Consider the following 26,563-nt stretch of genomic DNA (forward strand, 5'->3'; position numbering starts at 1 on the left):
TGCTCCTGTGTTCCCAGTGCCTAGGAGAATGCTCAATTATTGGACCCAGTTTTGGTCAGTCTAAAAATACATTGGGGTATGTAACTTGAATTACCATCTCCATGGTTGAATTTTGCCTTTTCTTATAGGTGTAGGCCCTGCTTCTGTGATGGTTGGGAATCTGGTTGCTGGAAAACGCATAGCACAAGCTGCAGGAAGGGATCTCGGGCAAATTGAAGAGAATGATTTAGTGAGGAAGGTAAGTTTCCAGAAGTGCTGATTTTACAAACAAGTCAAGGACAAAAGTTAAACTTCAGGTGGCAGATGGAAGGTGTGCTCTCCAACTTGTTTAAAGTTGCTGAACCTGCATACATATGAGCCTAACCAGTGGTCAAGGACAACAGGGGTGGGGATGGGAGTAGAGGGATGAGGACAAATATGTGATACCTTAATCAATAAAGAAATTCTTAAAAATATAAATAAATAAAGTTGCTGAACCTGATTCTTTTTTCTGCTTTGTGACTTTAGCACCAATTTCTGGCAGAGATATTACAGTGGCGAGCCCAGGCAACCCCTGACCATGTACTCTTCATGCTGTTAAATGCAAAGGTATGAAAACTTCATTTGTTTTTCAAATCAGGTGATTGTGGGAGGATCTTAGGCACTTTTGATCTCTTTCATGAGAAAATGTCTGTTGCCAACTCTGAGGAAAGAGTTACTGCTTTCTCCTTGTTTTGACATATGAGGATAAATTGTGCAATCATTCAAGGTTAAAATGAGACTCCCCCTGCAGTGTCATTTAATACTGTCTTTTCTTGTGATATAATCAAGGCATCTTTTTTCAGTTCTGTGAGGAATGGTGGGGCCAACAGTGCAATTACATATATCTACAGATACATGGAATGTATTATGACACGTAATGTTTTACCCAGTTTGACTTTTATTTCTGCCAGGAAAAAAGTGACAATAGATCAACATTTTTTTAAAATATATTTTATTGATTTTTTACAGAGAGGAAAAGAGAGGGATTGAGAGTTAGAAACATCAATGAGAGAGAATCATCGATCAGCTGCCTCTTGCACATCCCCAACTGGGGTTGTGCCCGCAACCAAGGTACATGCCCTTGACCAGAATCGAACCTGGGACCTTTCAGTCCGCAGTCTGACGCTCTATCCACTGAGCCAAACTGGTCTCTAGATCAACATTTTAAAAACAGTTATTTTTGGTACTACATACTTAAGTAATTTATTGCTGACAAATAAAAAGCAAATTGAAAATTATTTTAATGTATTTAACTATTGCTTTCTAATGATGGTTCACCAGAATATTATATTCAGAGAGAAAGGGAGAGCGAAAGAGAAATAGAAACATCAGTAAGAGATTGTCTCCTGCATGCTCCTTACTGGGGATCAAGCCAGAAACCCTCTTTGTGCATAGGATAATGCTTAGTCCACTGAGCCACACCAGCTGGACAGAGCCCACATTCTTCACTTAGCCTCTGGAAGATAGTGTGATATGATGCCTTTTTAAAACAATTATTTATCTATGCGTGTATTTATTAATACTCATCTGAAGATATGTGTGTGTTTTTAAACAGGTAAAATTAATGTTTATTTAACCAAATATCTCCCAGATATTATCAACTCAACATGTAGTCAATATTAAAATTATTAATTATAAATTTAACATGTATATGTGACATCTTCTAAATCTATGTGTATTTTTAAACTTAGAGTACTTTTTAACTCAAATGCTAAATTTGCACCAGAAATATTTGGTTGATATTTACCGTATTCTTCGGACCATAAGACGCTCCGGACCATAAGACTCACCAGTTTTTAGAGAAGGGAAATGAAGAAAAAAAGATTCTGAAACAAATAGTGTCCTAAAATATTTTATGTGCATTAAAACCCAACATCACAGTCATAAACACATGTAATCAACCCTGTAAAGTAAACAGCAGCATTTAGAACCATTTTAGAGCCGGGCAAGCACACAGAGACCACACAGAGCCGGGCAAGTAAAAAAACTTTTTTTTTAAAGTATATGTGTAGGCTATATTTGGACCATAAGACGCAGGGACTTTTTCCCCCCACTTCTGGGGGGAAAAAAGTGCATCTTATGGTCCGAAAAATACGGTATATATCCTACAATTGGTAGTTGAAAAAGTAGACTCTTTAAAAAAAGAAAAAGACCAGGAAAATACATACTGAAATGTTAATAGTGGTTACATCTTGTATTTATATTTTCCAAATTTTCTATATGGAAAATGTCCCTATTTTATATTACTAAAATTTTTTTAAAGTATTTTTAAAAGAAACTACTCAGTAAAACTTATTTTCATCATAAGATTTTTTTGAGATATACAGTTGCAGTAACTAAGACCATGTGGTACTGGCATGACAAAAAGAGCAACTTGGCATTATCCATTAAAGTTGAAGATGGGCATACCCAGTGACCCAGCATTTCCATTTCTAGGTCTGTACCTGGCCAGACGTAAATGTTTATGCTCTAGGATATTGTAGAAGGATGAGTGTTTGTCAATAGTAGAATGGATGAATAAATTGTGTGTTCACACAATTAAATATACACCAACAAAAATGAATAGACTATACCTAGGCACTATAGCATAGATGACTCTTAAGATAATGTTGAGAGAAAGAAGCAAAGCACAAAAGTATATACAGTACAATATAAAAATCAAAATTTCATGAGTGGTAAAAAAGGGGGTGGGGCAGCTAGAAAGGTCAATGTGGGGGAGTGGGATGTGTAATACTTTCAACAATAAAGATTTAATTAATTTGCAGAAGCTGGATTGGCTCAGTGGTAGAGCGTCAGTTTGCAGACTGAAAGGTCCCAGGTTCGATTCTGGTCAAGGGCATGTACATTGGTTGCGGGCACATCCCCGGTAGGGGGTGTGCAAGAGGTAGCTGGTCGATGTTTCTCTCTCATCGATGTTTCTGCCTCTCTGTCTCCCTTCCTCTCTGTAAAAAATCAATAAAATATATATATTTTTTTTAAAGATTTAATTTTTTTTTTTTTAAAGGCAAGATGTAGTTTCCTATGGAGGGAAGAGAAGGCTGGCTTAGGGTGCTCATGGCGGTGCATTTGAGTTGGTGGCAGTGGTCTTTTTCATGTCACACTAGTTTTTACACAGCTGCTTGCTTCACATTTTATTTTATTTTTTAATATATATTTTTATGGATTTCAGAGTAGAAGAGAGAGAGAGAGAGAAAGAGAGAGAGAGAGAGAGAGAGAGAGAGAGAGAGAGAGAGAGAGAGAGAGAGAAAAGAGAAACATCATTGATGAAAATGAATTATTGATTGGATGCCTCCTGCATGCCCCATACTGAGGGGTCAAGCCCTGACATGTGCTCTGACTGGGAGTCAAACCGTGACCTCCTGGTTCATAAGTCGATACTCAACTACTGAGCCACGGCAGCTGGACTGCTTCATATTTTATGCACTTTCTTATTTGTGGGAAGTTTTTACATGGGAAAGGAGGTTTAAAAAGCCCAGCCTAGTAAAACTTGAATCTATAATAATAAAAATAATATGCAAATTGACTGAATAACTAAACAGCAGAATGACCTTCTGGATGACCACGCTGTGACAAGCACTGGCACCAGGCCAGCCAAGGCGGGTCAGGGGGCCCCGCCATCGTCCCATGATTGCCCCGCAGAGGGAGGCCCAGGCCAGCCAAGCAATTGCACCCCACACCTATTGCCCACAGAGGGAGGCGACCGGTGTTGGGTGAGGGAGTGGCAGTTGCCATGCAGATGGCAAGCAGTGGCAGCAGCAGGGGCAGGGCAGCTGGGGGAAGGAAAGCCCCGATAGGCCCTGATCGCTGGCTAGGCCTAAGGACCCTACCTGAGGGGTCCCAGATTATGAGTGTGTGCAGGCCGGACTGAGGGACAACCCCCATCGTTGTCCACACACACATTCCTACACAAATTTTGTGCACCAGGCCTCTAGTTGATAATAAGGATATTTATGAAGACCCACGGGAGAAATTATACGCAGGATCAGTAATAGTTAGCCATCTTCAAATCTGCTAATCTTTATTAGCTAGTAACACTGAATGTTACTGTTTTATTTACATCTTTGCTGTTAGAAACTCAGTCAAATATGTGCTTAAGGCTCAGCAAATGCACATGACCACATGGTCAGCATTTATTGTCCTGCCCTCATCCTATTATACTTAGCAGTCCCTTTATTTTCCCTTTACTCTTATTTCCTCATTTAAATGAAAACAATCCCTGTGGCCGAAACCGGTTTGGCTCAGTGGATAGAGCGTCGTCTGTGGACTGAAGGGTCCCAGGTTTGATTCCGGTCAAGGGCATGTACATTGGTTGTGGGCACATCCCCGGTGGGGGGGGTGCAGGAGGCAGCTAGTCGATGATTCTCTCTCATCGATGTTTCTAGCTCTCTATCCCTCTCCCTTCCTCTCTGTGAAAAATCAATTAAAAATATATTAAAAAAGAAAACAATCCTTGTGTATTTCTAAAGTTATTTTAAGCAAGAAGGACTGTAAGTACATAAGTTTGATTTAAGTTAATGTAGATATTCCCTAAGTACCTTTGGACATTGAAAAAGAATGTCCTTTGGCACCAGAGGGATTTTCACTGGAATCGATAAATAGCTAAAAATAATCTACCATGGCACAAGTCTTTTAGGTATAATGTCAAATTGGCTATACTTGTTGCTGTTTTATTTTCTTAATGATCCATATTTCCTCCTGTTTAAAGGGCACGACTGTGTGCACAGCCAGCTGCCTCCAGCTTCACAAGCGAGCAGAGAGGATTGCATCAGTTCTTGGTGATAAGGGGCATCTAAATGCAGGCGACAATGTGGTGTTGCTCTATCCACCTGGTGAGTATTGAGTTGGTAGACTGCACCTAAGATCCATTACTAGACTACAAACTAGGAGGACAAGAACTGGGGGCCACCACGTATGACCATGGAGGCTGTGCACCTCCTGACTTCCGAAGTGCCTTGCACACGGGCTAAGATGAGAGTTAGTGGAGTTATGCAGCATGACGGCTCTTCTGGGACTGCGTCTTTTGTGTTTACTCTTGTATTTTCATTCTCTAGCACAGTGCCTGGCACTGTGGTAAATAATGAATGAGTGAATGAATGAATGAAGACTTCTTGACTTTTGAGATGCTTTGTTTGTAATAATGTTGAGAAATGGGACCATTTGACCCAGTTTCCAAAAGAAAGTTGTCCATGAATTCTTTTGACTTTAGGTTGTTTGTATCATAATTGACGTGTAGTAGTCCTTTTATTGCTGTTTTCATCTCCCATGCTCTAATTTAATTCAACAACCTTCTCCTCACAGTAAGAGGGACTCTGAATTATTTGATGACAGTTTCATATAACTATTCAAAATTTTAAGTGAAATATTTGAGTTGTCTCTTTCTTTATTCTTCTTCCACCTAACGCACTTTTATATCCAGCCTTCTTTGGTCTTTTATATCCCTTATTTCATTTTGCTCTGTGATTACTATGCTATTTTATTTACATTGTAATAAGATTTCTTAGAAGGTCAGCTGGTAAAGGAATCCTTCCTATGGTTTTCCAGGCTTACTGTGCTCCATCACCAGTTTATGGTGACATGGTGATGGAGCAGAGCACTTTCTGAGGAGGCCACCCGCTAAGTCCTGATACTGCAGAGTCCTCTTCATATTACCTCCCTGAAACTTGTACCTGCTGATGGAGCCATGTGTGAGGAATTAAATTGGCCTTCTACAGATTTAGAGAAAATCAATGTGATCCTCATCTTCCTTTTCCTATTCTTTTCTTTACCAAGTTCAACATCCCTAATTTCTGCAGTTAATTCTCCTAAGTGACATCAAGTAATGAAACCAAAGCACCTTCTTTTGGGGTATCTTTCAAGAGTTATCTTTACTTCTGACTTCCTTTCTTCTTATTGGTTCTTGCCCCCCCCCCCCTCTCTCTCTCTTTCTCTCTTGTTGTTTTATGTGCTTTCTCCTTTCCCTTTTATTCCTTCTCAGTTTTAAGATTTTCTTCTGCTAGTGTCTCTGTTAAGTTACGGTCTGAATAACCCATTTGACACGTGCTTTAATAAACTAGTTTGGGAAGATGTGCCTTTTAGGTTCACTAGCCAGGCAGCTAAGCAACTGACTCAGATGCCAGGCAGCTAAGCAACTGACTTGTCTTGCAGGCATCGAGCTAATCGCTGCATTCTACGGCTGCCTGTATGCGGGGTGCATTCCTGTGACTGTCCGGCCTCCTCATGCTCAAAACCTTACTGCCACATTGCCCACAGTCCGCATGATTGTTGATGTAAGTACCAAGAATACCTTGCCCTCGTCTCAAAAAACCCAGATTTAGACAAGTAAGGATTCTTACTAATTCTCCAGTTCTATTGAGTCAGAACCTCAAATCTTTCTCCTAAAAACAGCTTGTTTTTTCTTAATCTGACCAAATTGACCAGTGTTATTCAGTGGAAGTGTATGAAAAGCGGTTATTGGTGAGATACAGAATTATGTACATTTATCATGAACATTAAAGAGGCAAAGCAATCATAGTAACTAACTCTCCATAAAATTTGTTTTTCCCCTTTTTTATTTTCATTGATTGATTGATTTGAGGGAGAGAGAGTGGAACATCAGTTTGTTCTACTTATTTATGCATTCATTGGCTGATCCCCTCTTTTTAAAAAAAATGTTCTGTGTGGTGTGTTTTTTCTGTACAATAACCAAAGTAATTTTATTTGCCAAACTGAATTCTCCTCAATGTTAGATCACTTTTATTTTGGTTAATTTTATAAATTCAGTATGTATCTATTCAGCATAGTATTAAAAAAAATGTCCAGAGCTTTCTCTGGAAGTGACAGAAGCTTCTGAAGAATATGAGAATTGAAGAAAATAAGATAAATCTTTATTGCATCATGTCCTAATGTACTTGAAAGCAAAGAGTTACAAAATTCCAATTTATTGTAACATTTGTTTCTTTAAGAACTGCTGCTCTGTCAGCAGTTGGAGCCTGCAGCATAAAAACTGTGTTCACCACAGATGATTTTATTACAAAGTGCAGTTCAACAAAATGCCCTTGTCATATTCTGCAAGGTAGGCCAGAGCAGGGGGAAGGCACTTCTTCCCAGTGACACCGTGTATGGGGAGGTCAGTCATTCTGTGCTCTCTGTGTGGGTGAGCAGCAGTTTCTGTGAGCACAGGGTCCCTCAAATTCAGTATATGTTCTAGAACTAGTTAATTTTACCAACCATTCACCAAACTGTCACAGACACCAACTCCTTCCCTGAGTACTACAGAATTCATGTTTTTATTTTATTTTGGTCTTCATGAAACCAAAAGATTGCGGATCCATACTGACATTATAACTATGGAATAGCCCCTGAGAATCACTACTGTAAACAAAACTTGTATACTTACCTGGCCGGGGAGACACCGCCATCACGAAGGTGGTTTTCCCAGAGCAAGGCTTATCCGTTGCACTGCAGATGTGCGACTTCCCCACCTGTGGGAAACTCGACTGCATAATTTGTGGTCATGGGTATTTAAAAAACAAACAACAGCCGGAACCGGTTTGGCTCAGTGGATAGAGCATCGGTCTGTGGACTGAAAGGTCCCAGGTTCGATTCTGGTCAAGGGCATGCATGTACCTTGGTTGCAGACACCTTCCAAGTAGGGGGTGTGCAAGAGGCAGCTGATCGATGATTCTCTCTCATCGATGTTTCTAACTCTCTATCCCTCTCTCTTCCTCTCTGTGAAAAATCAATAAAAAATATTTTAAAAAAGAAAAAAAAGGCCAGGACCGGTTTGGCTCAGTGGATATTAGCATTGGCCTGCGGACTAGAAGGTCCTGGGTTCGATTCCGGTCAAGGGCATGTACCTTGGTTGCGGGCACATCCCCAGTAGGGGGTGTGCAAGAGGCAGCTGATCGATGATTCTCTCTCATTGATGTTTCTAACTCTCTATCTCTCTTCCTCTCTGTGAAAAATCAATAAATTATATATTTTTTTTAAAATAAAAATAAAAGAAAAAAGAAATGACGAATAGTGAAGACAGTATTAAAATATATATATTTTTTTTAATTTTTATATATATAAAAATATAAAAATAAAATAAAAAACAAACAACAAAAACTGGTGTTGTGAACAAGTCCATCATTCTGAGGCAGTTAAGAGTTACACTTCACCAGAGGACAGATGTAAGGGGAAGCACTGGCCTGTGTGTGTGTTTTTAAAAACCTGTGTGCCCTGTCCAGTGTGGTGTGCAAGTTGCTCTTAGCAGCAGCCAGAGTCTCTGGTGCTACATGTGGGCTAAGCCTCCGGGTGCTTATTTCTGTCCATTTGTTTTCTAGGTCAGCAAAGCCGCCTGCATTCTCACCACGCAGATGCTAATGAGGTTACTGAAGTCCCGAGAGGCAGCTGCATCTGTGGATGTGAAAACCTGGCCAACCATCATTGACACAGGTGAAGGGGACATTTCTCCAGAGTTGAAGGAACAAGAGCATTTACTCCCTGAAAGTTCCTAGATTCTTATGCCAAAGATGTTTACGTAGCTCTTACATCTCAACACGTTTCCGCTGATAAGACAGAGGCAAAACTTAAGACCCAGTTAGCTTGCCTCTCCAAAAGTCTGGATAATGCAACAGCCAGACCCAGAGAAGCAGATCACAACATGCTAAGGCCCCTCAAGACAGTGTGTTGCTGTTACTCTTGGCATCATCAAATGTTGGTTAGGTTTTTATGCTAGATATGACCATGTTCATGTAAAACACTGAGATCTGATACAGCCTGGATCTATATGTGATATAGTAGAAACAACATTGGACTAGGAGTCAGAAGACCTGGTTGTAGTTCAAGATTCAGTATTATCTATACTAATCAAAGGGTAATATGCTAATTAGACTGCACATCTTCCGGATGTCCTTCCAGACAAAGCCACAGAGACAGGGGCCGAGGCAGGGGCAGTTAGGGTCGATCAGGCTGGCAGGGGGGAGCAGTTAGGGCTCAATCAGGCCAGCAGGGGAGGACAGTTAGATGGCAATCAGGCCAGCAGGCAGAGGTGGTTAGGAGCAATCAGGTCAGCAGGTAGAGGTGGTTAGGGACAATCAGGCAGGCAGGCAGGCAAGCAGTTAGGAGTCAGCAGTCCCGAATTGTGAGAGGGACATCCCCCAAGCGGTCCTGGATTGGAGAGGGTGCAGGCTGGGGTGAGGGTCATGTTCCCCCACCCCCTACACAAATTTCGTGTACCAGGCCTCTAGTCCTATATAATAAAAGGCTAATATGCAAATAAACAGAACAGTGGAATGACCGGTCGCGATGTTGCGCACTGACCACCAGGGTGCAGATGCTTAATGCAGGAGCTGCCCCCTGGGGTCAGTGCATTCCCACAAGGGAGTACTGCTCAGCCAGAAGCTGGGCTCACAGCTGGCAAGCGCAGTGACAGTGGCCAAAGCCTCTCCCCGCTCGGTGGCAGCTCTTAACAATGTCTGCTAATGGGAGTGGGCCGAATTTGTCAGTCGGACATCTCCCAAGGGCTCCCGGATTGTGAGAGGGCGCAGGCCAGACTGAGGGACACCCTCCCCCCTGAGTGCACAAATTTCATGTACCGGGCCTCTAGTTCTCTATATAATCTGTCTGAGATTACCCTTTTCTAAAATACTGCCTGCCCTTAGCTGATTCACATGCTTAGTGAGAATATCGAATGCAATATGCTATGAAAGTTCTTTGAAAATCATAAATTTTGCATGAATGTTAGATGGCATTTCTACTAAAGAAGGGGATAAGACACATGGCCAGTTGGAGAATGGTGGGATAGGGGAGAGGGTGAGTATGGAGTCTGGCAGACAGGATTTAAATCCCAACACTGTGTTCCTTTCTGAGCACCCCCAGTAACTTTGGCAAAACTGTCTATACAATGCGGGGTGCAATAACTACTTTGTGGTGTTTTAAAGATTAAAATGACATAATGTAAAGCACTTCACACATAATGCTAACATCTTTAGTTGAGCCTTCATCGTATGCCAGGCATCTAACATGTATAACCTAATGTTATCCTTGCACCAACCCTAATAAAGTGATGAAATTTGTGTCCTCATCTTACAAATAAGAAAACTGAGGCACAGGAGGTTAAGTGGTAGCACTGACATTCCCAGTCAATTTGGCTCCATTTCCAGCCTCTTAACCATTCATTTCCTCCACCACCTGCTTTCAGTAAGTACCACACAATATCCACCTCAGGAACATTTATGTGCGTCTAAATCCAGGGATGACATGTGTTTGTGGTTATTGTGTACCAGATGCTAAACTAGATTTTTTTTTTCTTGCACGTTAATATGCTAAGTGTTCAACCAGTACAATAGATTGCGGGGGTCTGGCCGATTGGGACTGGGCGGGATGGGCTAGCACACCCTGGAGCCCTTCCACAGTCCCTCCCGGCCCTGATCGTGCACCAGGGGGGTCCCTTGTCCTGGCCTGTGCCCTTTCGTAATCCAAGGGATATCAGATAGCCGGTTTCCGTCCAGTCTCCTTAGGCCAGGCCAAGGGACCCGTGCACTGGACCTCAAGTATATAATAAATGTACAAATAGATTGTGCTGGTGTTAATGATGCAGATAGGTGTACAGTGGTTATTAGACTCATTCACATTTCAGGAATACCTCAGATATGGACTGTGAGACAGCATGAGAATATATATATATATTTTTTTTTTAAATATATTTTATTGATTTTTTACAGAGAGGAAGGGAGAGAGATAGAGAGCTAGAAACGTCGATGAGAGAGAAACATCGACCAGCTGCCTCTTGCACACCCCCTACCTGGGATGTGCCCGCAACCAATGTACATGCCCCTGACCGGAATCGAACCTGGGACCTTTCAGTCCGCAGGCCGACGCTCTATCCACTGAGCCAAACTGGTTTCGGCTATATTTTTTTTTATTGATTTTCGAGAAGAAGGGAAGAGGAGAGGGAGGTAGAAATATAAGTGATGAAAGGGAATCATTCATTGGCTGCCTCCTGCATGCCCTCTGCTGGGGATTGAGCCCGCAGCCTGGACATGTGTTCTCACCAGGAATAGGATCTGTGACCTATTGGCTCATGAGTGAACATTCAACCACTGAGCAACACTGGCCGGGTCACAAAGAGTTCTTTCTCTTTTTTTCTAGGAAGGTTTCTTTAGGCACATAAATGACCCTCTCATACACAAAGGTGGCTTGAAGGTAATAGAGAAAGTCTTTGGTTTAACCAGTGATGTGCATCCAGTAATATAGAGATTTAAAAATCAGAGTCAGGCCCAGCTGGAGTGTTGACCCATGAACTAGGAGGTCACTCTTCGACTCCTGGTTAGGGCATATGTCTGAGTGGCAGGCCCCATCCCCAGGAGAGGGCATGAAGGAGGCAACCGATAGATGATTCTCCCTCACCATTGATGTTTCTCTACCTCTTCCTTCTTTCTGAAAATCAATACAAATATATTATTAGTCTTTTTTTAAAGTCAGGCTCAAAATTGTTTCTTGAATCAGAACGCCAGTGAAGCCATTGAAGAGACATGGTTGGGTCAGTGACATACTTGATAGCCTTGGTTTTGACATACTTATAAAGCAAATTTTGGGGGGAAGGGGAAATAAATGAGAAAGGAAAATAATTCCTAATTCTAGATTATAATTTTTTTAAAACCTACCATGTTAATTTGCAGAAGAACAACTTTTAGAGCAGTCCATGACTAATATAACATGTACTAAATCTGTAATGAACTTTAACTTGAAACCAACATAATAATAATAATAAGTTTTTTGAGCATTTTAGTCAGTTATTTTCAAATTGCTTTGTGTGAATTAACTTCCTAGTAATTCTATGAGGGTAGGTATTAATACATTTTAGAGATAAGGTCACACACACACACACACACACACACACACACACACACAAAAGGTAACAGACCCAAAGAGGTCAAATAACTTCAAGGTCAAATCACTGAAAAATGGCAGAGCTGGAATTGAAATGCCAACAGTACGTTTCTTAGTTTTCAACTACTGTGTTATAATGTTCCTCACTTACCTTCTAGTAAATACATTTGCCTGGTACAGATTTGCTTATTCATGTTGCCTAGAGGTGCCCTTAACTCCAGCCCATGTCTAGGAGTGACACACATAAGCTGCTTGGTACCTAAGCTTTCCCAAATCCCAGAAGCTAAATTTGGCCATCGCAAGGCCACAGAAAACCAGTTAAAGAGCAGCAGCTTTCATGTTCCAGCTTCTGTAATTAACATCAGAGTTTTCTTTTCCTTGCAGATGATTTACCCAGGAAGAAGCTGCCTCAGTTGTATAAACCACCCACTCCTGAGATGTTGGCGTATCTTGATTTTAGTGTCTCTACAACGGGCATGCTGACAGGAGTGAAGGTAGAGTAGTCTGTATATACTCATTCTCTCACTGGATGCTGGTCAAATGCCAGGCCTGCAAAAAATAGAGATGACCACTACCCCAGGCACTTCAGTTGGCCAACTGGTTATACCAGAGACAGTAGGCGGGGGATCAAGGGTCCCTGCTATATTTAAATAAGGGCATCGGCTCTTCCGGAATAAGTTATCCCAAGGAATGTGTGTTATGCCATGTTCTGAAGCTAACAGATAATAAGAGTTACAGTTAAAGACAGTATGAAATTACAGATTCGTATTTCATAAAACTCAGTATTGACTAATGAACAGAAATTTGTTACCTTACGTGAGAGATGAAGCGTTTAGAACCAATGAAAAATATGCATCATTTTGAGGAGTTTGGGGGACGCGAAGCTTCCCAAAACTGTTGTTTTGCTGCCTGTGGGATGCCTGTTCCATCCTGTTCCATGTTCCTTACTTTCCAGATGTCCCACTCGGCAGTCAATGCTCTCTGTAGAGCCATCAAGCTCCAGTGTGAATTGTATTCTTCTCGGCAGATCGCCATCTGCCTTGACCCTTACTGTGGACTTGGCTTTGCACTCTGGTGTCTCTGCAGGTAGGAATGGGAAAGCGAAGCAGAACGTGCGCACGTCTGCCAGCCTCCCTGTGCTCCCTTGGTTTGGTGAAGTGTCAGTAAAATGCTGTCTTTTCCAGAATTTCTGCTTCTGATATATCTCTGATGCTGGTTTAGTTTTGTTTATAGTCCCTTCTTCTTTTCTGTAGTTTTGTGCCTCATGCAAAAGGTTAGTGATCTTATTACCTGCTCTCTGCTCTGTCCTGTAATCCTCTCGTTAGAAGTAGAGCCAATTAGAAGGATGATACTTGGGTGAAATATGTCATGCTTTGACAGCCAGAATGCACCCCCTGGTTGGCAGGAAGGAATATAATGAGGTGGGAGAATAGCATGTGGCCGGAAAGTAGCACATTCGTCCTGGCAGATTGTTTCTTATGGAATAGCACATTGCCGCTCTTTCCACTATCCGCCCAGGGAACCTTACCTCATGCCTGCATTTTCACCTCCTAGTGCACACCTCCCTGAGTCCTTCTCAGCTGCGTGCAACTCAGCAGCCCCTCCTCTGTCTCTGTCTTTGTTAGGACGGGTCCTTCACTTTGGGGCCCAAACTAGGAACATGGGCATCTTCTCCAACTTCTGTCTTTATGTCTCACATCCACTTAAATGTCATGTCCTTTGGCTCAGTTGTTCCTAAACATTCCTATACACAGGAATCACCTAGGGGCCTAAAAAAAAAATTAATGGGCCTTCCCCAGACCTACTTAGATCTCTAAAGGTGAAGACCCCAATTCCAGTATTTTTTAAATGCAGGACCCTTGGGCTCCCAGTGATTCTGATCTATACCCAGGTTTAGGAAGTTGAGGACTCATGGCTGCAGATTATACATATGATACGTGACTCTACTATTCCTTCCTTTTTATCCCGCTGCATTGTCGGGGTTCAAGCCCTCATCATCTCCGCTGGACTATTGCAGTCTCTGCTACTGTCTCTCAGCCTTCAGTGTCTCATTTCTCCAACCCCTCCTCCATGTTGCTACCGTGTTTCCCCGAAAATAAGACATCCTCCGAAAATAAGATCTAGCGCATGGAAAGATAAGACATCCCCTGAAAATAAGACCTAGCACAACTTTGGGAGAAAAAATTAATATAAGACACTGTCTTATTTTCGGGGAAACGGTAGTTTTGCCCCAACGTAAAGCTGCAGTGACTGCCTGCTGGGTGAAGTCTCAGTCCCTCATATGATCTTTAAGCCCTCCCACAGTTTGATCCCCGCTCCCCCATGCATCCGTTGCTCTAGTATTTCACACCGGGATACCATTTCCGTCAACCGTAAACACCATGTCATTTCATTTGCATATGCTGTTCCTCTGCCTGGAATACCCGCATCTCCATCCTCACTTCCTCCAGCCACTGTCAAATTCCTGCTCATTTTTCAAGCCCCAGTACAACTGTCACCTACACATTGAAACTCCCGCCCCGCCAGCCCCAGCTTTCCCGGTTTGATGACTTGCTCTTTATCCTGTGATCTTGTTGATGTCCTTTATTCACATCTCAGTTACTACATGTATCACAGTCTGCTCTATTTTATAGTTATTGTGTTGTGAGTTGCATATGAACAAGGCTGATTCTTAGACCTGTATATCTAATATGGCCCTACACTGTCCTTCATGCTCAGTTGAATTGATATTTTACAACATCAAGATATCTAGGATGATTTGCTAATGTCATCTCTTGCCTTCCTTTATTGCAGTGTCTATTCGGGACACCAGTCCATCTTAATTCCTCCTATGGAGTTAGAAAACAACCTTTTCCTCTGGCTAGCCACTGTCAACCAGTACAAGATAAGGGACACGTTCTGCTCCTACTCAGTAATGGAGCTCTGCACCAAGGGGCTTGGAAACCAGGTGGAGGTGCTGAAGGTAAGAAGCACCTGCCACTGACAGCAGTCCTGGGCGGTGGTAAGGAAAGGCCAGTGTGGTGCCGCCTGGGGTTCAGGCATACCTGCTTGGTTTTCTCTCGGCAGTCAGACAGGTGTTCTGTAAACCTCGGGAAGTTTCTCTCTTCCACTTTCTGCACTCTTAATTTGTGGCGAAGAAGGTGAAACAGGTTGGGAGGCTGAGTGGAAATGACTTTATATAAAGGTGAAAGGAAACTGTTAACCTCCAGTAGGATTTTTCCCAATAGGATTTGCAACCTCCAAACATTAGAGATTGGGGAGTGCCCCAGAGGGAAAAGGGTAGCTCATTTATGTGTGTATCCAGCGAGCATATGTCTGACTGCATATATTATAGGAGAGAAGACACAGGTTTTCTTAAAGAGAGAAATGTGACCTTAAGAAGGGGAAAAAGACGAGATTTGCTTCCAGGGTGCTAGGCTCCTTCCCTGTAGTCCCATCTCCGATTTGCAGTAGGGAGAAACAAGGCACAGAAATGGGGTGGGATAGAAATCGATTGCTGAGGAACCTAAGGTTTTTAGAGGAAAGAAAAGAAATAGGGAATAAGCACATTTATCAGTGGGTAATGACTTCAGTGGAAGCCTTGGCATTTTCTGGAAACTTCTGCCATATCCCTGGTTGTCTGAGGTGAGAATACACAGTTCCAGGGCTTTTCCTGACCAAAGAGACAGAGCACTGGCCCTAGCTCTTCAGTTCTCTTACGGGTCTTCTAACCTCAGCTCACATGCACGGTGTCTTACAGACCAGAGGGATCAACCTCTCCTGCATCCGGACGTGTGTGGTGGTGGCCGAGGAGCGGCCCCGTATCGCCCTCCAGCAGTCCTTCTCCAAGCTCTTCAAAGACATCGGTCTGTCCCCTCGAGCTGTCAGCACCACTTTTGGATCAAGAGTCAATGTAGCAATATGTTTACAGGTGACTTTCATGAAATCTTGCTTGGAAAAAAATGCAGGGGGAATGTGTGTGCTCTGGAGCAGAGGCTGAAGGCAGTCTGCCTGGTGTGAGCCCCAGTTCCTCTTGCCTGCCCTGGGAGTGTGGGCTTCTTATTTTCACCTCACTGTGCCTCATGTTGCTCACCTGTAAGATGAGAGTGTTGCTTCACAGTGTCGTTCTGTAGAATCACTAAGTTGCTACACGCGTGGAGCCGTTTCTGGCCCCGGAGCATCATGTGCCAAATGTTCACTCGCAGTCGTAGTTCTGTGGTCCACAGCCATGACTGAAAAAGACTTCTGAGTCCTGTTTGAACTTTATTTATATCTTCCCTCTGTTTTCCTGTCTCCTCCGTATTTTATAACTTTTTTTGCAAAGGAAGTACCAATAAGGCTATATTCTTTTCTCCAGCTAGATGGCCACTCTGCCATGTTATTCCTGGTGGGTACATAACAGAGAAGAACTGAGTCTGACTTTATGTAACTGGGAGACCAATTAGGAAAATATAGGCTTGGACAAGAGTGGGAGTAAAAGAAGGTGGCTTACGTGGGTGACCGGGTCGTGTGACTTTTAAATCGCCTCCCGGTGCTTTAACCGTGGAGCCCAGGTGTGGGCCCTGGGTTTTCAGGTTGGGCCCGTGTTAATTTTGAAAATCCCCACAGATGGCTGACCTATGTCATTTTTAATATATTTTTATTTATTTCAGAGAAGAAGGGAGAGGGAGATAAACATCAATGATGAGAGAGAATCATTGATTAGCTGCCTCCTGCAGGCCCTCTACTGGGGATCAAGACTGCACCCCAGGCATGTGCCCTGATTAGGAATCAAACTGTGACCTCCTGGTCCACAGGTCAATGCTCGACCACTGAGCCGCACAGGCCAGGCAGTCGTCCCTGCTTTAAGGTCCAGGGATGAGGACCAGCCTTAGCCTGGTAACGTTTTAGTGCCTCTCTTGCCTCTGTGAGAAGGCAGGCCCCTGGCCCATGCTCCCGAGGGAGGAAAAGAAGGAAACATGAGGGCGAAGCCTGGCCAGGAGCCTCTTTTAGGTACTGGCTGCACCCTGCTGCATCCGGTTGAAGAGGGAGACTTTCAAAGTAGAGTTTGCATTTTTCATGTATATGCCTAACTTACCTTTTTATTTAAATATATGAAATATGGAAATATAGCAATTAAGTTTTAATAAACCATGCATTGATTTATTTTTCTTTAGGGAACCTCAGGGCCCGATCCAACTACTGTGTATGTAGATCTGAAGTCATTAAGACATGACAGGTACAGTGGATTTATTTCGATCGTTTCTTATTAGCATTCCTAAACATAAAAAGTTCTGAGCCTCAAGAAAGCCAGCCCCTTCCCTCATCCTTTAATTTTATTGATTTTCCACAGAGAGGAAGGGAGAGGAGAGGGATAGAGAACTAGAAACATCGATGAGAGAGAAACATCGACCAGCTGCCTCCTGCACACCCCCTACTGGGGATGTGCCCACAACCAAGGTACATGCCCTTGACTGGGACCTTTCAGTCCACAGACCAACGCTCTATCCACTGAACCAAACCAGTTCTGGCCCCTCATTCTTTTTTTTGTATCTCCCAGGGGGCATGGAAAGAGGGAAATAATTTGTTTTCATTATTAATTCCTGATAATTTTTTTACATTGATAAGAAGAAAGCTTTAATTCTCATAGTCTCTGCACTATTCTTTAATATTAGATGTAATATTTCGTTCCGGACTGTGTGAAGTATTTTGATATAAATTAAACCAAAATGAGTAGATTCTTCCTCTGAAAGTTTAAAAATAAAAGACAAGATAAATGAGGCTGAGTAGGGTTGTTGAAACAATACTTTATCTGAACCCCAGGAGTAAAAGCCCTTCCCCTCATCAACGTAGAAAGGAATTTTAACTGTAACCCAAGGTGAGCCTGGCCTGAGGGCTCCATGACCCTTTCCCCCGACATCTGAGTTCACTGGTGTGCCCCCGGCCCGCACCCGCCTGCACAGGGAGGGCATTTCACCAGGTTAGTGGTTCTCAGCCTGGGGAGATTTTGCCCTCCAGAGGACATTTGACAGTGTCTGGAGGTATTTTTGGTTGTCACAACAAGTGGGTTGCTGCTGACATCTAGTGGGTAGAGGACTGAGATGTTGCTGAACATTCCACAATGCACAGGATAGCCTCTCACAAAAATTATAACAAAACATTTTCTGTCGCAAAATGTCAGCAATGCTGACTTTGAGAACCTGCTCTGGCGTAAGGAGGAGAGACAAAGCAGAGGTCTTGGGAAGGCACTGTGTAGCGGTAGTTGACATGGTGCGGTCACTTTTTAAAAGGCTCATACACAACAAAAGAAAGAAATAAAGAAAGAAAAACAAAAAATAAAAAAGGCTCACACACAGTCACTGTTGTCCTTCTACAGGGTTCGTCTCGTGGAGCGGGGAGCCCCCCAGAGCTTGCTCCTCTCAGAGTCTGGAAAGGTAATTTGCTTTGTTAACCAGGGGGAGGGTGTTCTGTGTGGAGAAGTGGTTCGTTTTAAAGAAACCTGAAGCCATTTAACATATTAGTAACTAGGGTAAACTTAACTGAAATCTGGAGATAATTCAACAATTTCAACTGAGCCAATACTTTCAAATTCATATGGGTACATACATAAGAAGAATACTCTTTTGATTTTCTTAATTTTCATAGATTTTTAAAAATCTGACATGTTAATTCTTGACAAACAAGCAAAATTTAATGTTCACTTATTCCAGGGGTCCTCAAACTTTTTAAAGTGGGGGCCAGATCACGGTCCCTCAGAGAGCTGGAGGGCCGGAATATATGAACTACTAATTCCTACTGTAACACCTCGGCTGCGCTCACTGCCCAAAAAACCTGGCGGGCCGGATCAGACTCCTCTGCGGGCCGCATGTGGCCCGCGAGCCGTAGTTTGAAGACCCCTGACTTATTCAAGGTAGAGAGATGAACAAGAGCCAGTTCTATCTTTATAAATGTTACAAGGAGAAAAATAGGTGGCAGATAGGGGAGGGGTGTGGTTTAAGATTATAGTTCAAAGAGAAACCAAAATGGGAGATTAAAAATATTGGAGTGATTATCTATGGGGATAAGATTTAGATTAAAATGTTCAAGGAGAGATTTAATTATTATCTTAGTTCACTTGGCTTATCAACAACAGAAACTTCTCACGGTAGTGGAGGCTGTGAAATCCAAGATCAAGGCACCAGCAGATTCTGGCCGGGGATTTCTGGTTCATAGATGGCCATCTTGTCCTCACTCGGCAGAAGAGGCGAGGGAAATCTCTGGGTCTCTTTTATAAATTCGCTAATCCCCTCTGTGAAGGTTCTGCCCTCCTGCCTTAGTCATCGCTCAGTCACCTCCTAATACCATCACAGTGAGATTAGGATTTCCAGTCGTCAGTGAGAACATTCAGTCTATAGCAGGTGTTTTTTTATAGTGTTTGTCTTATTTTTTTTAATCCTCACCCGAGGATATTTTCCATTGATTTTAACGAGAGTGGAAGAGCGAGGGAGAGACAGAGAATATTGATGTGAGAGAAACACATCGGTTTGTTGCCTCTTGCACGAGCTCTGACCAGGGCCCATGCCCAGGAGGAGCCTGCATCCGAGGTGCGGGCACTTGACTGGAATCAAACCCAGGACCCTTCGGTGCACAGGCCAACGCTCTAGCCACTGAACCAAACAGGCTAGGGCTACAATTGAATTCATTAGGGTGACATTGGTTAATAAAATTATATAGGTTTCAGATATACAGTTTAACAATACATCATCTGTATGTTGTATTGTGTGCTTACCACCCCAAGCAGTCTATATCGGTTTTAAACAATTTACTGAGGGTGATGAAACATCAGCATAAGCTTTCAAGTTTCTTATCCCTTTGAAGAGATATGTTGATGCCTCAGAATCCCTTCTAGTAATTCTGAAAGGCAGAGGAGAAAATGGGGGAAGAGGGAACCTGACCAGCCTATCCAGTGATAGGCCAACCCCACGGAGGTCTTACTCCAGTTTTCCCTTCTGTTTAAACTTCCAAGTGGACCTATCATCTTGTCAGATCTTCATCCGCCTCACTAGCAGCGGGTACCTCAGGAGCTGTATGTATCACGTGCCTGGCCCAGACGAGGGGGCGTGGTCTTTCCTCTTCCTTCCTGGAGGTTTTAGATGTATGAGCCCAGATCATCATTGTAGTGTTTCTCTACTTACTGCTTAATCCAGAAACCCAAGATGAAAAGGAGGTCTGAGACAGAACACAGGTGGCCAGAGAAGCCTGCGCCGTTCTCAGCCCGCACCTGCTTCTTCCTTCTCCTCCCTCAGGAGGAGTGTCTTTCTAGTCTCCAGCAAAACTGCTGCTTCCTCTCACTCTCAGGTCCCCCCACTCTGGCACTCTCTGTGGACTGGAGAGCAGTCTCTCACTGCTGCCCTCTCTGCTCGAAGGGGTTTAGTGCCACCATCCAGTGAACGAGAGAGATTGTGGGAAAGGACATTGCATGGTTCAGTTGGTCTACAGATTCTTTTCGTTTCGTTTCATTTTATTGTTGTTGTTGCTAATCCTCACCTGAGGATATTTTTCCCATTGACTTCTAGAGAGAGTAGGAGGGTGGGAGCAAGGGGGTGGGGAGAAGCACATTGATGTGCGAGAGACATATCATTGGGCTCCCGCCTGCATGCCCCCTGACCAGGGTGGGGATTGAACCTGCAACCCAGGTTTGTGCCTTGACTGGGAATGACCTCTCAACCCTTCGTGCTCTCGAGGGGACACTCTAACCACTGAGCAGCACAAGCCTGCCCTGTCTACATATTCTTAACTGTTATCATTCTGATCTGCCGTTTAAGGGAAGATAGACTGGTTGGCTCCTTGGTGTATTTTTGAGGATGAATCTTATTGTACCTCTGGTCTCCACGGAGGACGATCCTGTGAGCACCGACTCAGCTGCTGCCTTTGTGCACTCCGCCTCACCAGAGGAAGGGAGAGCAGGTCACTAGGTTTTATTTGAGTTTTTTGTTTTCCCTTTGATTCTTAGATTTTACCTGGAGTGAAGGTGGTTATTGTTAATCCCGAGACCAAAGGGCCCGTCGGAGACTCTCACCTGGGAGAGGTAGGTGTGCCTTTCACCTTCACTCTGAAAAGTCAGCAGGAAAAACTTGAGGCTTCATATTTCAAAGTCAGAGAAATGGTGGATGTGCTTTTCCCCCATTGGGAATTTTCATCTTTTAAAAGAGTCCTACTCTTCCTCTGTAAAGCCCAAGACTGAAATGGACAGAAGGGGAAGATTGAGACCAGGATGGAGAGGAGATTTAGGCATCCAAACTAGAACTAGTCCCAGGTTTGTCCACTGACAGCGCTCAGTTGAAAAGGAAAATGGGCAAATCCTACCTCCTCGCACCTATTTAAGGAGCCATAAATATTAAATTCCAAAAGTGCATGCAAATTTTATATTCTATCCCAAAATGTGTTAATTTTTGTATTAGTATTAAAATGTTTTTAAATGCCTAATTTTTCTTCCTCCAAATCTTTGAGGGCCACCGTTTCATCCCCTAGCCGACTGGGAGGAGTGTTGTAGGTACCGGAGCCAGATGCCTGGGCTCTGCCCCTTATCAGCTTCTCAGTATTGGGCAAGTTACTGAATCTCTCTGGGCCTCAGTTTCCTCATCCATTGGTAATATTTGCCCCTGTGTAGTAGAATTGTGTGACAATTAAAGGCATTACATAATACCTGTATCTGTAATGCGCATGGAATGGCACCAACCACTTTTCGGTATTGTGTTGTTATGTGGTAAATTCAAATACTCTGAATTGTTTCCTTGAGGGCTTATACCTTATTTCAGAAGCGCAGGAATGACACCTTGAAGCCTTCGTGAGACTCTGGAAGAGGCTGGGCAATGGGCCAGGCAGGCAGGGTAGTGTCTGTCACTCAGACTTGGGTCTGAGTCTCCTAGTTTCCGCACGTTAGGCAAGTTACTGAACTTCTTGTTTTTTCATTTGTAAAATGGGAATAACCATCGTGTGAACTATATTATCATGTCATACATGGCAGTAATGAATGAGATAAAGCATATAAATAAAGTACTTACCTCACTGAAATGCCAGCTGCTTTTATTGCAGTTGCGTTGTTGCTGTTAATATAAAAATGAGTTTAAAAAACTAAACTCACAGTCTGTGTTCTTTGAAATGTGACCAGTGCCTTTTCTTGTAGATCTGGGTGAACAGTCCCCACACCGCCAGTGGCTATTACACCATCTACGACAGCGAGACCCTTCAAGCTGATCATTTCAACACTCGCCTCAGCTTCGGGGACGCTGCTCAGACACTGTGGGCCCGGACAGGTTACCTGGGCTTTGTCCGCCGAACTGAGCTCACAGCGGCCACTGGAGGTGAGTGTCTCCCACGCCAGCTCTTCCCCTTCATCCCGCTTTGCATTTCCGCCAGGAGCAGGGCTGGCCTTCCTCAAGGCTGGCCTTTGCATTGTGCTGTGTGTATTTAATTATTCCTCCTATGACTCTTTAATCCATGTGTGAATTCATCTGCAAATAAAGACTTTGCCCCTGAAAAACACCTAGGAGGGAAGCACCCAGGGTACCACGTCGGCACCCCGAACGGGGGGTCGGCACAGCCTCGGTGCTGGAGGTGAGCCTGATGAGGAGTGAAAGGCAGAACACAGACCCTCAGCCCCAACAAACCCTCGGGATGGTATTTCACCTTTTAGCCCTTCTACTCCCGTGTGCCAGCCCTCATCCCTGACAGGGAGTCCGTGAGAGGAGCCGTCTGCAGAAATGCTCCTCTGTCCCTTTAATGTCATGTGTGGGACTGAGACTGCATGGCCAGGCTCCGGTATGAGCAGTCCCCCAGCCATCCTCTGCCCAGTTCATTGTCATGGCTTCACTGCTGCCTTCAGTCTGTGTTCCTGGTGGCATGAATAGGCATTTTATTTATTTATTTATTTAAATATATTTTATTGATTTTGTACAGAGAGGAAGGGAGAGAGAGAGAGAATTAGAAACATCAATGAGAGAGAGTCATCGATCAGCTGCCTCTTGCACACCCCCTACTGGGGATATGCCCGCAACCAAGGTACATGCCCTTGACCGGAATCGAACCCAGGACCCTTCAGTCCCCAAGCCGACGCTCTATCCATTGAGCCAAACCGGTCCCGGCATGAATAGGCATTTTAAAACACCCAACTCTAACCCTGCCGGCATGGCTCAATGGTTGAGTGTTGACCTATGAACCAACCAGGTCATGGTTCAATTCCCAGTCAGGGATTGATGCATTTAGGTGCCCAGAGCAGTGCCTGGCACGCAGAATGCACTCACTAGCAATATAGACACAGATTACAACCCTATTAATAACCAGAACTAGGATCTCCACATTCTTTAATCCTACTCCTTATTCCCAGATTCCTTGAAGAAGTCTAGACACAATGACACGTGTTCATTTCTTCTCCTCAAGTCCTCCTTTCCCTTCCTTCTCCCCTCCCCCAGCCATCATCTGGCCAATTCCTACTTATCCTTAGCAGCTCAGCCTGGCTTCAGCTCTTCTCGGGATATCCTCTGTTTCCCTGATGCCTTGTGCACACCCCTGTCACTGTGTTACAATGGAACGCCCATCTGTGTGTGTGCGTCCCCCTGTAGATAGTAAGTGTTCAAGGCAGGAATTGTGTTTTGTCATCTTTGTCTTCCCAGCACTTGGTACAATTCCTGGTAAGGTGGTATAGTAGTAATAATAATAATGGCTAATTTTTAGCACTTACAATCTACCGGTATCATAGTAAACTAAACTACCTTACGTGGATTATCTCATTTAATCCTAATAACAGCCATGTTTTGTTTTGGTTTTGTTTTCATAATATTTGCCCAAGGATATGTTTTTATTGATTTTATTTTTTATATGTTTTTATTAATTTTTTTTTTTTTAAAGAGAGAAACATCAATCAGTTGCCTCCTGTATGTGCCCTGAACAGAGATTGAACCCATGACCCTTGGGTACACGGGAAGACACTCAAACCAAATGAGCTACACCAGCCAGGGAACAGCCATGTTTTTTTGTGTTTTAGTTTTTATTTATTTTTATTGATTAAGATATTACATATGTTTCCTTATCCCAACCCCCACCTCACCCCCCACTCATGCCTTCACCCCCCTGCTGTCTGTGTCCATTGATTAGGCTTATATGCATGCATACAAGTCCTTTGGTTGGTCTCCACCGCCATGTTTTTATCTTGTCAGAGGGTGAAGCAGGATCCGGGGGCTTGATTAATTTGCCTAAAGTGTAGCCAGAACTCTGTGCTCTTAATTCTAATATTGTATTGTACTCAAAATGTGTCTGATACACCAGATTTCTCTTTGTCAGATCGTCATGACGCGTTATACGTGGTGGGAGCTCTGGATGAAACGCTGGAGCTGAGGGGATTACGATACCACCCAATCGACATTGAGACCTCAGTGTCTCGGGTCCACAGGAGCATTGCTGAATGGTAAGCCCCACCCCGAACAGGCTTCCCCCCTCTGCCGTAATCGAGGAAAACTAAAGTCAGTGAAGGCACCAGCACCACCTGCAGCCCCAGGACTGATATGCAGATCGATTCTGTCTGGTGTGCCATCTGCTGTGGCAGATGGGGCCATGGAGACCTGAGACCTGCTCTAAGGACCGTTACAGAGCCGAGTCCTCTTTAACGATAGACTTTCCTTTTTAGTCTGAGTAGAATGGTGGACGGGACCAAGAGCTTAAAGGCCTCGCTCTCCCACTTAGGCTGCTTCTCTCATCTGAAAAAGACTTTCTTTGTCACTTCCTGGTTATTGGGAGGATCCAATGAGAATGTACTCTTAAATTGTTAAATGGTAAGCAGATGAAAAGGGTCATTACTTTTATCCGGTCTAATTTCCCCCTACATTATCCCTGATAAGGGATCATCCAACCTCAGATTGACTTAAAATTCCTTAAAATTTAAACCTTGAAGTTTTTTCATATTGGCTTTTATTTTGGATTCTTGACAGTACAGAATCCACCTAATTTCTTTTCTCTACATACTCATCAGTGTGTCCTTACTTGTTTTTTGTTTCTTTTTCCCCTTGCTGAAAGGCCACAATGCTTTTAAAGATTGCACCTCCTTTCCAGATGCTTCTTTGTCTAAAAATGTTCTCACTTTGGTCAGTCTCTCCCCAGACCTGAATAATGTCCCTGAAGTATAAGAAAATGTAGAGAAGCTGAGGTCCATGGTTAACCCTCTAATTTTAGACATTTTACTATAAAAAAATTTTAATTGATTTGAGAGACAGGAGAAAGAGTGGGGAGAGTGAAAGGGAAACATCTATTGTTGTTCCACTTATTTATGCATTCATTGGTTGCTTCATTTAAAAAAATACATTTTTATTTACTTCAGAGAGGAAGGGAGAGGGGGAAAGAGATAGAAACAAATGATGAGAGGGAATCACTGATCAGCTGCCTCCTGCATGTTGCCTGCTGGGGATCGAGCCCACAACCTGGACATATTTCCCAACCAAAATCGAACCATGGCCTCCTGGTTCATAGGTCAATGTCAACCACTGAGCCACGCCAGCTGGGCCATTGGATGCTTCTTTTTTTTTTTCTTTTTTTTTTTTTTAATATATTTTACTGATTTTTTACAGAGAGGAAGGGAGAGAGATAGAGAGCCAGAAACGTCGATGAGAGAGAAACATCGACCAGCTGCCTCTTGCACACCCCCTACCGGGGATGTGCCCGCAACCAATGTACATGCCCTTGACCGGAATCGAACCCGGGACCTTGCAGTCCGCAGACCGACGCTCTACCACTGAGCCAAACCGGCTTCGGCAGGATGTTTCTTGTATATGCTATGACAGGGGATTGAACCCCAAATCTTGACATATGCTCTAACCACTTGAGCTACCCAGCCTGGTTGACATTCTGCTTTTAATGTAGTCAGATATTGTGAGAATTTTTCTTTAATGATTGGACTCTGTTAAATCAGTTTAACATTGCACGGCACAAGTCAGGTCATTTCCTCTAACCCAGCAATCCCCCTCAATGTAAAGCAACCTACTGCTTCATGGCCTTTTTATGCCATAGGAGGAGACACGCTTGTGTGGGGCACTAAGCTCAGATGAAGCCAAGTCATATGAAGAATATTATCTTAGTCAAAGTTCTTACATTGCAAATAACAGAAATTATTAAAAAAAAAAAAAAAAAAAAAAAACCCTAAGCAAAAGAGAGAGTTAATGGAAAGAATACCTGCCTATCTCAGAAGTTCCTAAAAATTTATAACTAATTGCCCTACCCGGTTTGGCTCAGGGCCTGCGGACTCAAGGGTCCCAGGTTTGATTCCGGTCAAGGGCATGTACCTTGGTTACGGTCACATCTCCAGTAGGAAGTGTGCAGGAGGCAGCTGGTTGATGATTCTCTCTCATGTATGTTTCTAACTCTCTAAGCCTCTCCCTTCCTCTTGGTAAAAAATCAATATAATATATATATTTTTTTTAATTTCTAACTAACTTTGTTTCTCAAGAAAGGTAGACACAAGGCCATCAGGACCACTGTCCTCTTACTTGCTAGAGCCACGTGGACATCCATTTTATTCTTTGTCTTCTCCATCAAGAACCATTCTCTGATTCTCTACACACGTGGCTACCCCACAACTTTCAAGTCCACGTGTCCCCAGTTAGATGACAAGCTAACAACTTTCAATCCCAGTTCCAAACTCCCAAGGGATTTTGGATGGCTCAGCTAATCAGCTGCGATCATAGGGAAGGTTCTATATTACAGA

The 26,563-nt window shown here is 43.4% G+C and overlaps 1 protein-coding gene and 1 pseudogene across 11 annotated transcripts in view; both read left to right on the forward strand.

Moving 5' to 3' along the window:
• The window catches only part of DIP2B (disco interacting protein 2 homolog B), a 226,795-nt gene that overhangs the window by 196,150 nt on the left and 4,082 nt on the right, over positions 1 to 26,563 (forward strand). For 5 of the 11 annotated variants that reach the window (XM_036456024.2, XM_036456021.2, XM_036456022.2 and 2 more), the window contains 14 exons: positions 129 to 238; positions 508 to 588; positions 4,727 to 4,850; positions 6,166 to 6,287; positions 8,328 to 8,439; positions 12,262 to 12,371; positions 12,833 to 12,963; positions 14,671 to 14,839; positions 15,617 to 15,787; positions 17,013 to 17,074; positions 18,212 to 18,269; positions 20,828 to 20,902; positions 22,001 to 22,178; positions 24,154 to 24,277. In XM_036456024.2, coding sequence (XP_036311917.1) covers positions 129 to 238; positions 508 to 588; positions 4,727 to 4,850; positions 6,166 to 6,287; positions 8,328 to 8,439; positions 12,262 to 12,371; positions 12,833 to 12,963; positions 14,671 to 14,839; positions 15,617 to 15,787; positions 17,013 to 17,074; positions 18,212 to 18,269; positions 20,828 to 20,902; positions 22,001 to 22,178; positions 24,154 to 24,277 — 1,627 coding nt within the window. Of the gene's footprint in view, positions 1 to 128; positions 239 to 507; positions 589 to 4,726; positions 4,851 to 6,165; positions 6,288 to 8,327; positions 8,440 to 12,261; positions 12,372 to 12,832; positions 12,964 to 14,670; positions 14,840 to 15,327; positions 15,788 to 17,012; positions 17,165 to 17,377; positions 17,760 to 18,211; positions 18,270 to 20,827; positions 20,904 to 21,042; positions 21,889 to 22,000; positions 22,179 to 24,153; positions 24,278 to 26,563 lie in introns of those variants that run through there. The other 6 variants (XM_036456026.2, XM_045587975.1, XR_004991050.2 and 3 more) reach the window with 6 other exon arrangements.
• Positions 7,389 to 7,524, forward strand: LOC118731129 (annotated as a pseudogene).

The sequence above is a fragment of the Pipistrellus kuhlii genome, unplaced genomic scaffold (assembly GCF_014108245.1).
Source record: "Pipistrellus kuhlii isolate mPipKuh1 unplaced genomic scaffold, mPipKuh1.p scaffold_m20_p_3, whole genome shotgun sequence".
Lineage (NCBI taxonomy): Eukaryota > Metazoa > Chordata > Mammalia > Chiroptera > Vespertilionidae > Pipistrellus > Pipistrellus kuhlii.